The 14,566-nt window shown below is 35.6% G+C and overlaps 1 protein-coding gene across 1 annotated transcript in view; it reads right to left on the bottom strand.

The window, feature by feature from the left end:
* Positions 1-3,423: 3,423 nt before the first annotated feature.
* Positions 3,424-14,566, bottom strand: part of LOC125057359 (zinc transporter ZIP11) — a 53,914-nt gene continuing 42,771 nt past the window's right edge. The window contains exons 6-7 of the mRNA XM_047661011.1: positions 13,743-13,901; positions 3,424-4,687 (exon numbers count right to left, since the gene is read on the bottom strand). Coding sequence (XP_047516967.1) covers positions 4,609-4,687; positions 13,743-13,901 — 238 coding nt within the window. The 3' untranslated portion in view covers positions 3,424-4,608. The remainder of the gene's footprint in view (positions 4,688-13,742; positions 13,902-14,566) is intronic.

The following is a 14,566-nucleotide window of genomic DNA, read 5'->3' as shown; positions in this document are numbered from 1 at the left end:
TCCATACTCGCGCGCACCTAGTATTGGTGCAACGTGCGCGGGCGCACAGCACTGACTGCAGAGGCGCCCTCTGACCGGCGCATTGTCAACAACCGAATGAATGGAAATGAGCATCGTATAACACGAATGCATTGGCCCATATTTCTTGATAATGTTACACCTTTGATACATTTGTAAATAAAAGTTGTTGACTAAAATATTTGTCTACGATACAATGTAAGAATTGAATCTGCCTAGACCAGGTATCCTGCGGCGCATAAGGTGGTCATGGTCTCCTAGGTTCGATGCCCAGCGAAATAATTATTGTGATTTGCAGAGGCCGATCAGGATATAAACTAAGTAATGTATGAAAAATGAATCCTATTTGATTGAATCTTACGATTTGCTTATTAAATAAAATTGGTTTTGCGTACTTACCACAAAGCCATATCGGCCTTTAGAATATCGCTCTCTTGAAAGACTAAATTATGCTGCTTCTGAAATGATTAGATATATGAAGTGTGAATTTATAATATACCTGTAGTTCATCTTTATGCCCTAAAACAGAAATGATGCAAGATGCACCAAATAATGGTGCAAGATGCACCAATAAAAGGTGGACTTTAAAGACATGGAAAGGACCAAGGGGAAGAAGGAGAGGGGGGGAGGAAAGGCGGATAGAAGAAATAGTAGCGTTAGCAGGATGCGAATGGAGAAAGAATGCCATGAACAAGATATTTGGAAAAAGCTGGAGGAATAACCGAGAAATGGTTCCGATCAACGGTACCTACTGAAGGAAGCTATAGGATATGTAGCAGAAGAACATAACAAATCTAAGCTGTATATTCTACTTTTGTACGGGACTTTATTATATTATTAGTTCATCTATTGTAAAATTATTAAAACTAATCTAAAATTCATACTTAGACGAATCAAAAACCCTCTCGTCATTTAATTTTATTTGGAAGTGGTCATAAATCTTAATATTAACTCGTTCGCCATTCATATTATATTGGTTAAATGATAAATGGCTGCATCATTGTATTAATATGGGGTAATAAAATACACATTTCTATAATACATAGTTATGGTTTATCCAATTTAATGTTTCAACTTAAATGTCATATAATTACGATTATTTGCAGGCAATGGTGGTGGCTTTAGACTGAGACTCAAAACTTATGATCTTTAATTCGAATTTCGTATGTCCTAAACTTTTCTTTCTTATTTGATACTCGAGACACTTGCTTCACAACAGTGTTTTCCAACCTTTTTTGTCCCCTATATACATAATTTTTAATGTAAAAAAATTGAATAGTTCACTTAAGTTACTTGAGGAAGAAATTATTAACGAAACACAGTAAGTAAAATTTCAAAATTTAATGAAAAGCTGAAATTAATATTCCAAAAAATTTTAATAAATTTTCGAACCCGTTACCAATCAAAACCCTGTAGGGCTCGGCCCCACGTTGGGAATCACTAGCTTTAGACCTTAAGGACGGCGTGTGGAACTTTTAAAAAAAAATGTTATTTCAATTATTTACGTTATCTAACTAAAATCTAATTTATTATGTATTAATCGATTTATAGCCTTCCTTGCAGTGACAGACAGTTAATTAAACTATTACTTTCGTAATAAGATGTAGTTATAGCTTTAAACATCTTTTGAGCAGCTTCGCATGGTAATTCTTTATTATGTACCTACTTTCGCAGCTTTCGGCGACATTTATTATTACCTGTGATATCGTGTTTATTATTATTAATTTGTCTCATATTAAGTATCAAATATACTATAATAGTATGAAATAGTATATCAAAATATTTTTAAAACCGTTATCTGTAAACAAATAAAAACATATTTTCTTAACACGTAAGTTATATAAATTGTGTATGTAACAAGTATATGTAGAGAAGAAAGCGCATTTATTGGTGCAGCTGCGCACGCGCAAGTATTCGGGTGCCGTGTTTGGGTGTAGGGTCATTGACCGCGAAGCGCCGCGGCACCCTTCCTTTTCTAGTGCAATTCCTGTCGTTTGTCACGTCATCCAAAACATTCATCTTATCTTTAAATTATATTTAGTTGGTAATAAAGCCCTCCGACTTTGTAACTCCAAAGATAAATTACTTGTCTGAGGGTCCTGGGTTTGATGTTTACACAAGAGAGATATTATATGTTAGTGATTCTTTTAAATGGATAGAAACAATTACGTATATAAAACCAGTTATTGGAGATATTAGAAACTTGTACAACAAATCAGTGAATATAACAGCATTCCAATAATTCTTAAAAGCCGGCAACGTATTTTCTTTCTTTTATTTGCGACTGAGGCGCAAACTAGCTGATGTGGTCTCTGGCAGAATGACCAGTGCTGTGGAACATTCTGCTCCTCAGCATAATGCGGAGCCAGGGCCAATCACAGCCACAGAACACACGCATTACACACTTGAAACGAACCGAATGGGAAAAGGGAAAACAATTTTTTTTATTTATCTCTCATTATATTTTTTTCTTTGATTATTGTTATTCTGTGTGTGTGTTTTTGTGTTTGTGTTTGTAATAAATTATGTCTATGTCTATTTGCGTTCTGGCAGTGTGAGTGTCCATCGGTAACACTTAACATCAGATGGGTTTTCTGTACTATAAAACATAACCCGAAAGCCCAAGATTCGATTTACATAAAATAATTACTAATTGGAAAAACTTATTAAGACGTTTACTGCTATAACAAAACCAGCTTTTAACGTAATTTCCAGATTGAGTTGATTGAGTCCGTAGTAAGTCGCCTTCACGGTGTTATTAATGCAGGATAAACTTTCTTTGTTTATTTCTGTGTTATGCAGAGCGTTGAAACACATTTAAAATATAAAAAATAATTGTATGGAATGAAATAAATTTTTTTCACTAACGGATATAAACGTGAATTTATTGAAATACTTGATGTTTTAAGAGCTTTTCAGCAATCGTAGAATCGATTTATTGAGAGAGAGATTTATATATGGTTTACCTACAAAGGGCTATCAATATTAGCAGTGCTGGCCTAGTAGCTTGCGGCGACTGCGCTGAAATCATGGCATTGGACTAATAGAAATTTCTTTCTATGTGAGCTATTAACACTGGATTGTAGGGAGAAGGCAAACATCGCGAGGATTCAGTGTCAGGCAGACAAGGCTGATCATCTTTCTTAACCAAGGAACTGCACAGGATAAAACTCGAATATTTTATTGAAACTGTTACAATATAGGTTTATGTATAAGCGAATTCTAGGTCCGCCCTTGGATGTTATAGCCTCTAAACTTTAAAAGTAATTCCAAACTACCAATTTACCGCCGCTCATGTACACATACTAGACGGGCTTACAAGTGCCTTGCCCTTTTAACTGAAGTATATTCGAAAAAAACATTTGATTTCCGATATGACGAATAGAAGAAATAAAAAACAAAAGATGCTGTATACTTAACTTTTAATTACATAACAAATTCGTTAAAAATACATTAAACGACTAAATTACAATAAGTACTTTGTACGAATAGGTATTAAACGCAACAAAATGGTACTCATAACATTTCGATCGCATATAAATTCTTCAAAATAAATATAAATCTCCTATTCCAGCTATTTACAGCCAACGTCAAATAAATCAGAAAATAAAACTAATTTTAAAGAATACTTTCATATTTTTACACTTACACTTTAAATTTACGTTACAAGAATGTAAAAAAAATGATAACGCGTTCTGATTGGTCAATGAACAATCACAGACACGCGACACGATCCCTTCAACCAATCACAAACAAACGAATCGCGCCATCTTTTGTTTTACATTCATTCACGGGAGATCTTATTGATAAACGTACTATGAGCATTAAATAATCATATCTATTGCGAATATATATCAAAAGATTAAGTACGTTTATAAATAAGCTAGTACCTATATACTATATACAGTAACATTTGGCAAATCAATCCATTAGCACGCTCGAAATATATCCATTTGAGAAAACAACGTACTAAAACTTCATTATTATATTGTAGTTTAGAAACTCATTCTCATTAGCGAAGTCTATTGCAAAATAAATGTGTTGTAATCATTTTCTACAGAAATTTTACAGCCATATTGTAGACTCTTTGGGTGAGATTCAGAAAGAAGCGCGAACAATCACTTCCTAAATAAAAATCCAAAAAAAATTGCGTACTCGTTTCTGAATCTTACCCAAAGTAGTCACGAGAGCTGTGGTTAGTGCGTATATAGAAGTAATGAAGTCGCTACATTGCGATCTTTTACGAAAGTTAAAGAAATAAAGAGTTAATTCAGGTTCTAAAAGCCAAATGGCTTTTAACGTCAATGCCTACTCTTTTACGCACTAAGCGTAAAAACACAAAACTTTAAAAACTTCAAAAACAACTTCGAATTTTCAGTACTAAACGGAGTTAAAACAGAAGAAAATTTTACGAATACATGTTAACGAAAATCTGCGACAAATATCATACCCCTGTATGTTTCGTAAAGCGATGTACGGCACTAAGATATATCATTATTACATTGTCAAACTCAAAAATGTGTCTAAAATTTACGTATACTGTCTCAAATGAAGTCGTGAAAGGCACAGCGTGATTGTATATTTGTTCGATTACCCAAGGCCTACGTCTAAACACATCATCACCAGGAAACCGATGATGCAGCCCCACGTAGCCAACTTGCCGTTACCCCTGTAACAAAATATTAAATTTAAACATGTTTATTATATATATTTTACACTCTTGGACGCAGTGATGAGAAATATCCACCACTGATAATGCTCGGATTGCACTAAAGGAAAACAATTTCGCAAATCTTATTTTCAAAAATAACATCGCAGAATTTGTATAAGCGATGTCGTGTCGACGTCCAATAATATTTTTCAGGAGGCGGATCACCACAAGTTAAGCGTGAAATAAAAAAAAAACCAGTGGCGTTACAACCTCTTTAGGTCTTGGCCTCAGATTTCTGAATCTGTTTCATGATCATTTGTCAATCTAATAGGCGAGTAGGTGATCAGCCTCTAGTGCCTGGCACACGCCGTCGACTTTTTGGGTCTAAGACATGTCGGTTTCCTCACGATGTTTTCCTTGACCGTTCGAGCAAATGTTAAATGCGCACATAGAAAGAAAGTTCATTGGTGCACAGCCGGGGATCGAACCTACGACCTCAGGTATGAGAGTCGCACGCTGAAGCCAGTAGGCCAACGCTGCTCAAAGCGTTAAATAATAATATTATTTATTTGTGAGGCAATGGTTCAGTAATTAAATATTTTTGGCCGCCTATACACCTGCAACACCTGATTTGCAAGTGTGTTGCCGGCCTTAAAGGGATACGAAATCCTTTGCATAAACGCCTCCGCACATTAACGTTCATCAAATATACTAGCAATAATTTACTTCTAGACTTTATGTATCCGCTATCAAATTAGGGCCCATACACTTTCCGTTATGTTGTCGTCATCCATTGAGAAATAAGGACGACACGTGAATATCAAAAAGGTATACACACATCACGCACAGATAGACAATAGTCATTGACTGCCAGTTCAGTCCACTAGCGGGAAATCGCGGCCATTTTAAAACAATTCCTCGTATTTTCAATTGGGACGGTTCTTATTAAAATAATACGTAAATAAAATTACTTCAACGAAAAATCGAATTATTTACGTAATTATATTTAAGTAATCTTGCACAGTCATGAAATATTCGCATTAAAAATAAACAATAAGTAAAATTGTGGCTCATTTAGGCATTTATAAATATTTCTTGGTCATTTAATTTTAAAAGACACATCACTATGTTGTAACAATAAAAACAATCAACTATTGAATTGATTGAATAAATGATAAAGTTCTAAAAATGTTACAAAATATAAAAATAAATAAATAATTTTTAAATTGAAATCAGTCGAGCCGTAACTGAATACTGCCCACACCATTCAAACATGTGATACAAAGTGTAAATAAAAGACCTGATTAATAATTCAGTTTCAACGGTCCAAACTATTAATACTCAGTAAACGTAGCTTATTGTAATAACACTTAGCAATGGATGCTGATCACGTCTCAACTGGGGAAGACCAGTTGAGCACACGCCGCTGTAAATACCCATATTATCGCCTTATGTTGTAATTGTATCTTCATACCAGATCCTACTTCATTATCCAGAGTGTTAAGTGATTTCAAAGTCTACCGAGATAATCAGTGGCGCTACAATTTTTAGGACCGGGCCTCAGATTTCAAGTAGGTGATCTGTCCTGTGATACACACGCAGTCGACTTTTTGGGTCTAAGGCAAGCCGGTTTCCACACGATGTTTTCCTACACCGTTCGAGCGAATGTTAAATGCGCACATAGAAAGCATTGGTGCACAGTCGGGGATCGACCCTTCAGGGATGAGAGTTGTACGCTGATGCCACTAGGCCAACACTGTTCGGCTACGATCCGGATACGGCATATTTATTTATTTATTTGCTCAACAGTATACAGCTACTCACTAAACAATATCCAAAAATTTACATTGTACACAAAAGCCAAAAACGGAATACACATTCAAACGTAAACAAAGCACAGTTTCACCTATATGTATATACAAAAAATATAACAAAGTATATATGTATTTATAATAAATACTAAGAATCATTGATCATTACAATATACTAGCAAACTCGGCGAACTCCGTTTCGCCACCAGATGGCTTCGTTTTATGTAACATTTCGTTTGGTGATCCCACTTTTCTGTTGAAATTTTTCCAGAATTTTCTTTGCTATAAACCTCACGGAGCCCGAGACCTTTCCAACGAATGCAAAACCGTGGCAATCGGTTCGTGCGTTCTGGAGTTATAGATAGCGTCAGGAAGGAAAACCCGACTTATTTTTATATAGTAGATATTTAATATAAAGGAAGAATAACAAAGCCATTATTAATAAAAGATACCAGATATATTTATTGCCAGCAAATTTTTATTATCGTACTCAAAATATTCGATTAATATCGAGATTAAAATAATCGAAAACAATCACGTAGTACATGCCACACGTAAACATCTTTGTAAAAATAGATCTCTAAATCATCCCAGAACATTCAAACTTCTTCCTGACCACTAGTACGTACTATAAACTCCTTATAAGGGACGACGGAACATACATGAAGAATATGGTGATGAGAAACGAAAAAGCGTTAGAGCCAAACCAGAATTCTATTCATGCCCTCCAAAAAAATGTCCTTCGCAAAGGATGCGCTGCAATCTGGAGGTAGGTCAGGGAGTGCAGATTCCCAGACGATGACGTCATTAGACAAACTAGAACGCTCCCGACTTTATCCCGTAACAAACATTTTATATATTGATACTGGCGAGACGGTGACAAGCCCACGCACACATTAGATTTACTTCATACTTCAAAAACGCAAATATTTACGATAAATAGACGTCCGATCAAAGGTACGGACACATTTCTACGTCCGTCATCATCATTTTTCATGTCAATTTTAATAGTTTTCTTCAATCTGACATTTAGAAGTAAGTCTCTTCATGACCACAAATGCTGTGAAGGATTCCAAACGTCGACGTCGATTTAAAAAAAAAATTGCATTTCCTTTAAAATTTTTATTTAAGTAGTGCCTTTTAGTATAAGACGGTTTCCTCACAATGTGACGTGCAATTTATTTCCGCAACTCAATGTAATCTATACTAATACTTTATACTACAAAGAAGAAGGATTTGTATGTAAGTATGTTTCTAACGAAATGGCTCAAAAAGTACTGGACCGATTTTAAAAATTATTTCTGCAACAAAAAATAAGGATATTTATTATATTAAATCTCAGTGAAATGTTTTTAAAAATTACCCGTTTATGTAATGTATTCTGTTATCATTTTGTTTCCATCAAGTCTTCACACAAAGGGAGCGAGTACTATTGCTCAATACATTACTACATACATTACTGTATGTAGTAATGTATTGTACTAATGTGTTGTACATGTACTGTATGTAGTACTCAATACATTACTGTATTTAGGTATGTCATTTTTACGTTTTTGCCAAAATGTTTAAAAATTAAATGTCCATACGTGCGAAGCCGGGACAGGCCGCTGATACACAATATATTCGAACGAAAAATCTAACGATTGCTCCCACTCTGCCCTAGCCCTATCTTAGGGTAGGTGCCAAACAATCCTTAAGGTAGGTGCCAAACAATCCTTAAGGTAGGTGCCAAACAATCCTTAGGATAGGTGCCTAACAATCCTTAGGGTAGGTGCCTAACAATCCTTAGGATAGGTGCCAAACAATCCTTAGGATAGCTGCCAAACAATCCTTAGGGTAGGTGCCTAACAATCCTTAGGGTAGGTACCTACCAATCCTTAGGATAGGTGCCAAACAATCCTTAGGGTACGTCCCAAACAATCCTTAGGGTAGGTACCTAACAATCCTTAGGATAGGTGCCAAACAATCCTTAGGGTAGGTACTTAACAATCCTTAGGGTAGGTGCCTAACAATCCTTAGGATAGGTGCCAAACAATCCTTAGGGTAGATGCCTAACAATCCTTAGGATAGGTGCCAAACAATCCTTAGGATAGGTGCCAAACTATCCTTAGGGTAGGTGCCAAACAATCCTTAGGGTAGGTACCTAACAATCCTTAGGATAGGTGCCTAACAATCCTTAGGATAGGTGCCAAACAATCCTTAGGGTAGGTACCAAACAATCCTTAGGATAGGTGCCAAACAATCCTTAAGGTAGGTGCCTAACAATCCTTAGGGTAGGTGCCTAACAATCCTTAGGATAGGTGCCAAACAATCCTTAGGGTAGGTGCCAAACAATCCTTAGGATAGGTGCCTTACAATCCTTAGGGTAGGTGCCAAACAATCCTTAGGGTAGGTGCCTAACAATCCTTAGGATAGGTGCCTAACAATCGTTAGGGTAGGTGCCTAACAACCCTGAGGATTGTTTTTCACGTAGTTTTCGTAACGAACTTATCTACTAAATAATATAAATCTCTGCTGGAATGTGGTAGCCATCCTACCTGCCTTCTGGTAAGTGACACCGCAGCTCATGTACACTTACACTGCCAGAAGCCTACCAAGTTGGCCTTTTAAGAGTGGTTTCAGTCATGTACGATAAATCTCGAGCGGGAATCTTACCCGAGAAAAGTTCAATTCACGTTGTCTATTAAATGTGTGATAAATCATTTTTATTTGACTACAAAGAATTGTATAACTCGGGACCGTTTGATAGAAGATTTTATTTACAGAGTGTGGACAGCTGCATCTGTGCCAAATGCTGTCAATTTATACCGCCTATATTACTTTTTAACTAACACTTAGTCACATTGGATGAGGAATAAAAATGAGTAGTGGAGTAATAAAATTGTGGTTCTTCTATTTTCTTATATTGTGCCGTTTTCTATTCAAACACGAGTAGTAAATGCTATAGAAACTCCACTCGTAATAATTATTATTTTTATATTGAATATATAAATCGAGATGATTTTAAATCTAAGAAAACCAAGACAAAATTGATTGATCAACAGACACTTTTTAAGTAAATACTTATATTAGAAAAAAAATTAAAGTATCTTTTGATTTATATTAAATCCAGTGGCGCTACAACCCGAAATGGGTCATGGCCTCAGATTAGATCCGTTTCTTTGAAATTTTTTATTTCATAGACATGTAGGTGAGACATATAGAATAGAACATACGCACAATGTTAGTAATTCTTTTTTGGGATACTTTTCTTTAATAAAATCCCAGAGGCTCTTTTATCTCTGCCTTTTAATAAATTTAAGAAATGTTTTAAAGAAAAGCTGTTTAAAAAGGCTTACTATAAACTATTAACGATTATCTAGTTCTACTTCATTTCAGACAGACAGGCTACTTCTAATTCATTTGCGATATTAGTTTTAAAATAAGTGTTGTTTGATGATTTACTATTTTAAAAGAGTAACGAGAGTTTATTACACCGGCTTTTTCTCTCGGCCTACACCCTCTGTCTTCTTTGCCGATGAGTAGGGATGTCTACCGATAAGTGATACCTGTATCTTATATTCCATAATAAAAATATTTTATTTTATTTATTTTTATCAGCCTTCTCTCTGACACATCGATTGTTAGATTGCAGACATGAACGAATGATACTGGACTTTAAATGTCATCCGTATTTTTTAGACACACTCTTTAACTAATATTTTAGATGGTTATAGTTTATAGATTAAACCTATTTTTATTAATTCAATTTTATAAGTAGGTTTCTACAAACATGTCTGATAGTTTGTTCTGGCGCCGCGTCCGGGTTGTCAGACAGTGGCGCGCGCCACTTATTCTACTCGACATTATTTGAATCGCAACACGTCTATAAATACATTGATTGCGCTAGATGCATCGCAATTTGTTAATATAATGTACTCGTCAACCCATGATTTGTATAACACGTAATTTATTTCTATTCAATTTCCGCGTAAATAAATGAAGCGGAAACGCGAATTTGCGCGTAATTTTTCCTTACTACGCGTTATACATTTCTTCCTCAAAAGGACTACAAACGTCAAGTAAATAATGTATTAAATTATTTACATAATAAAATTCATCTTTTAACGCATAAAATCCTCACTATAATGTTCCATAAATTGAGAAGCTCTTTATTTTAAGTGAAAATACACATTTGAGGGGTAGTTCTTTAAAACTGAAGACCACTCAACATAACACAAATTCCCTAAAGAACTTTCTCCCAAACCGAGTAGTGGCCGACTGGAATAGGCTTCCGGAAAGTGTAATTAGTGCACCATCTTTGAACTCCTGAAAATAGGCTGGATAGTTTCTCCAAATCTCCAAATACGCGCGCATCAGCTAGTGTCTATACGCATAACATGTAATAATAATTAAAATAATAATCTTAGACAGTGGTTAATAGAATTTTTATATTGCATTTTGCGCTTATCCGTAATGTGCTAGTGTAAAGCATATCAATTGTATTATAGTCTTTGCGACTTAGGATTTGTTAACATTCAATTCTGAATATTTAGTGTATAATTTATGGGTTTTAGTGACGAAGAAAATTCAATTTCCTTTATATATAAATACTAATATTTCATATAAATCGACGACTGTACTAGACACTCTTATTTTTTTCAACTCTTTGTAATATTTTAGTTTGTTATTGTAATAATCATTACTATTGGTCAAAACGTTACGAATGTATATCGTCCAATCAATAAAATGTCATTCTACAATGTAACAAAGCAGAAGGTTCTTGGATTGAAGCTCCGGTGGGCTTTCTTTTTAAATAAAATCCTTTGTAATAATTTATAAGCTATTCGTAATATTTTAACTGTCCTCAAACAATCTAAAGAGCAGTGTGCTCGTTGATTGTTTGAGCCTTTCATTGGAATCACGGTAGTACAATAGTACAAAGGTAGTACAAAGTGCACATTTGACATTCGCTTGTACGACGCAGGAAAGTATGAGCCCTGCCTTAGGCACAGAAGGATCATCTTGCCTATTAAAAAGAAAGTAAAAGAAATAGAAATCAGATGCTAATACCAAGCGCCAATAATATTTTATACACAATCTAATACACTGGCATCGGTAAATATGAATCCTAAATAAAATAAAATTGCAGACATGCCGGTTTCCTCACGATGTTTTCCTTAACCGTTCGAGCGTGTGTGTGGACATAGATTTCATTGGTGCACGGCCGAGGATCGAACCTACGACCTCAGGCATGAGAGTAGTACACCCACTAGGCCAACTATGCTTTTCTATTAATTTATATCTATATACTAGCTGACCAGGAAAACGTTTCTTTTGTCATGTATATTATTTATAGGAAACACTTTTTTAGTTCAATAAATAATTATCTACAATAATAAAAAATAGGGGTTGATCGTAGAGGGGTGAAAATTAGGGGTTGTATGTATTTTTGTATCATAAAAAAAAATAAAAACAAAAAAAAAAATAATAAAAAATTGGGGGACACCCCCGATCACTTAGGGGTTTGAAAGATAGATAGTAGCCGATTCTCAGACTTACTGAATATGCATAAAGTTTCAGAGGAGTATGGGAACGAAAATTGTTACACGATTATTTTATATATTAGATATATATAATGTCCCGGTAGTAATACCTAGTAGTATTGATCAAATGGAATGCGTATATTTTATGATATTACCATCTTAAATGCATATACTTTAAATTATTTTTTAGTTAAAACATTAAACCTATTTTTATGATAAATATAAAATTAATAATATATGTATCGGTGAATCGGATCTGTAACACGATGGCCGCTTTCGTGTGAATGAGTTTTGACACGGCAATAATCGACATCGAACCATGCAGCATTACAATAAATTTACGATTATATGTAAGAATCCGTTACCTAATAAAATTCATAATATTGTGAGTACTTTGAACGATTTTAACTTTCGGCGTTACGTAACATTAGCGAAATCGTGAGAAAATATGCAAGAAATGCCAATAAGATCAATAAATTGGAAAATTATGAGCGGCATTAATCACTGGGAAAGTATTAGCGTTAAATTTATAAGCCACACATGATTATGGCGGGTTGAACGTCCGCTACGGCTTCAAGTATTCAACGAGATCAGGTCTATTTCTTTCTAAACAATGAGCAAAGACGGCTGTACTCAGATCCGGTCCGAGTATGCCCTCCAAGTAGCCAAAGCTCTTTAGAACCTGGACGAAAGGAACGAACTGGTTCCGGACAATGTGCGAACAATCAGCCCGTTACTAAGGGGAAGTAATTCTCAATTCAAATTTGCTAACAAGCGCTCTTCAAAACCGGCAATGTATCGTCAATCCAATTATGACAGATCGTATTTTCCCTGGAGATTTCGCGCCATAGATTAATTGAAGGGGCCATCCGATATGTATCTATGAAAACATACGTACATTATAAGAGCATTTGAATGTCGCTCGAATTACCCGTAGACGCAATAAAGAACGTTATCTTGTTTGTATTGACATTGAAATGCAGGACGAGGCCCGCCTCGCAAGGGTCAGGACAAAGAAACGCTCCATTTCGTACTTTTGGGTCATTCTCAAGGACAATTTAATTATTCATTCCAATAGAAGTACACATTAAGGAGTACATCCTGCAGTACCCACTTGGGGTATTAAAGTAGGTCAAACGACTGACTTTTGTGCGTTTGTTAAGTATGTTTTAAGTACCTGGCTTATGTTTAGTTTCTTAAGATCGAAAGAATGCTGGAAAAAAAACAAATCAAAATTCTTGATATCCCTTTCGCTAAATGAGGCTCGCGACTGTGTTGGCTTCGGTATACGACTCCTGAGGCCGTAGGTTCGATCCCCGGCTGGGCACCAATGGACTGTCTGTCTATGTGCGCATTTAACATTCGCTCGAACGTTGAAGACATCATGAGTAAACCGGATTGCCTTAGACCCAAAAGTCGACGGCGTGTGTCAAGCACAGGAGGCTGATCACCTACTATCCTATTAGATATCTGAGGCACAGACCTAAAAAGCTTGTAGCGCCACTGTTTTTAATTGATATAATCAAAAATATATATTTTGTTTAATTATAGATAAGATTTGGTTTTGATTAAAATATAGAACGCCAAATATTTAATTTCATACGTTCAAGATCAATTTCGTAAAGGTACAATAACACCGCCGATCATCATACAACGAAAATTTTTTATAACCAAGTACCCTTCAATCTTAATCCAAGGTCATGGGGTAGCTTAACTTAAAATTCAAGGTGTACTCACGACGCATTCGCCTCAGGGATGATGTCATCAGCTACTACGTATATCATGGCACCCGCCGCGAAGGCCAGTGCGTAGGGCAAAGCTGGTTGCGCATACGCAACAGCCACAGCGCCAAGCACCCCGAAGACTGGCTCCACCATACCTGACAGCTGGCCGTACCTGAGGACGAAAAGATTATTGTATTAATTTACACCCACATTTAAACCCACAAAAAAAAATTACGATGAATTTTTTTAGACGACTTACAATCGCTTTAATGCTCATAATACGTCATAGCTACGATGCGTAGATAGGTATATCTAAAATAAATCAGTGGCGCTACAACCTCTTTAGGTCTAGGCCTCAGATTTCTGAATCAGTTTCATGATCATTTGTCAATCTAAAAGGCAAGTAGGTGATTAGCCTCATGTGATACACACACCGTCGTTTTTTTGGGTCTAAGGCAAGCCAGTTTCCTCACGATGTTTTCCTTCACCGCTGGAGCAGATGTTAAATGCGCACATAGACAGAAAGACCATTGGTGCACACCCGGGGTTCGAACTTACGACCTCAGGGGTGAGAGTCGCACGCTGAAGCCACTAGGCCAACACTGCTGTAGTACGTATATACCTATATATCTAATAAATCGTAGCAATTACGACTTTTGGTTATGAGAAACGAGCGTTAATATTATTATAATAATATTAAACTTGTTATATAATCTAAGGCATGATTTAAAGCTCATAACTCAATTAGTGTTTTAATTAAATAGCTATTAAAGGTTTGCACAATGTAGGAAGAATCTGACTACATACTAATGAATGTCTTGACAGATAACATTGTCT

Source organism: Pieris napi, chromosome 16, assembly GCF_905475465.1.
Source record: "Pieris napi chromosome 16, ilPieNapi1.2, whole genome shotgun sequence".
Lineage (NCBI taxonomy): Eukaryota > Metazoa > Arthropoda > Insecta > Lepidoptera > Pieridae > Pieris > Pieris napi.
The sequence above is the reverse complement of the archived record's forward strand: the minus strand, read 5'-3'. Positions and strand labels throughout refer to the sequence as shown.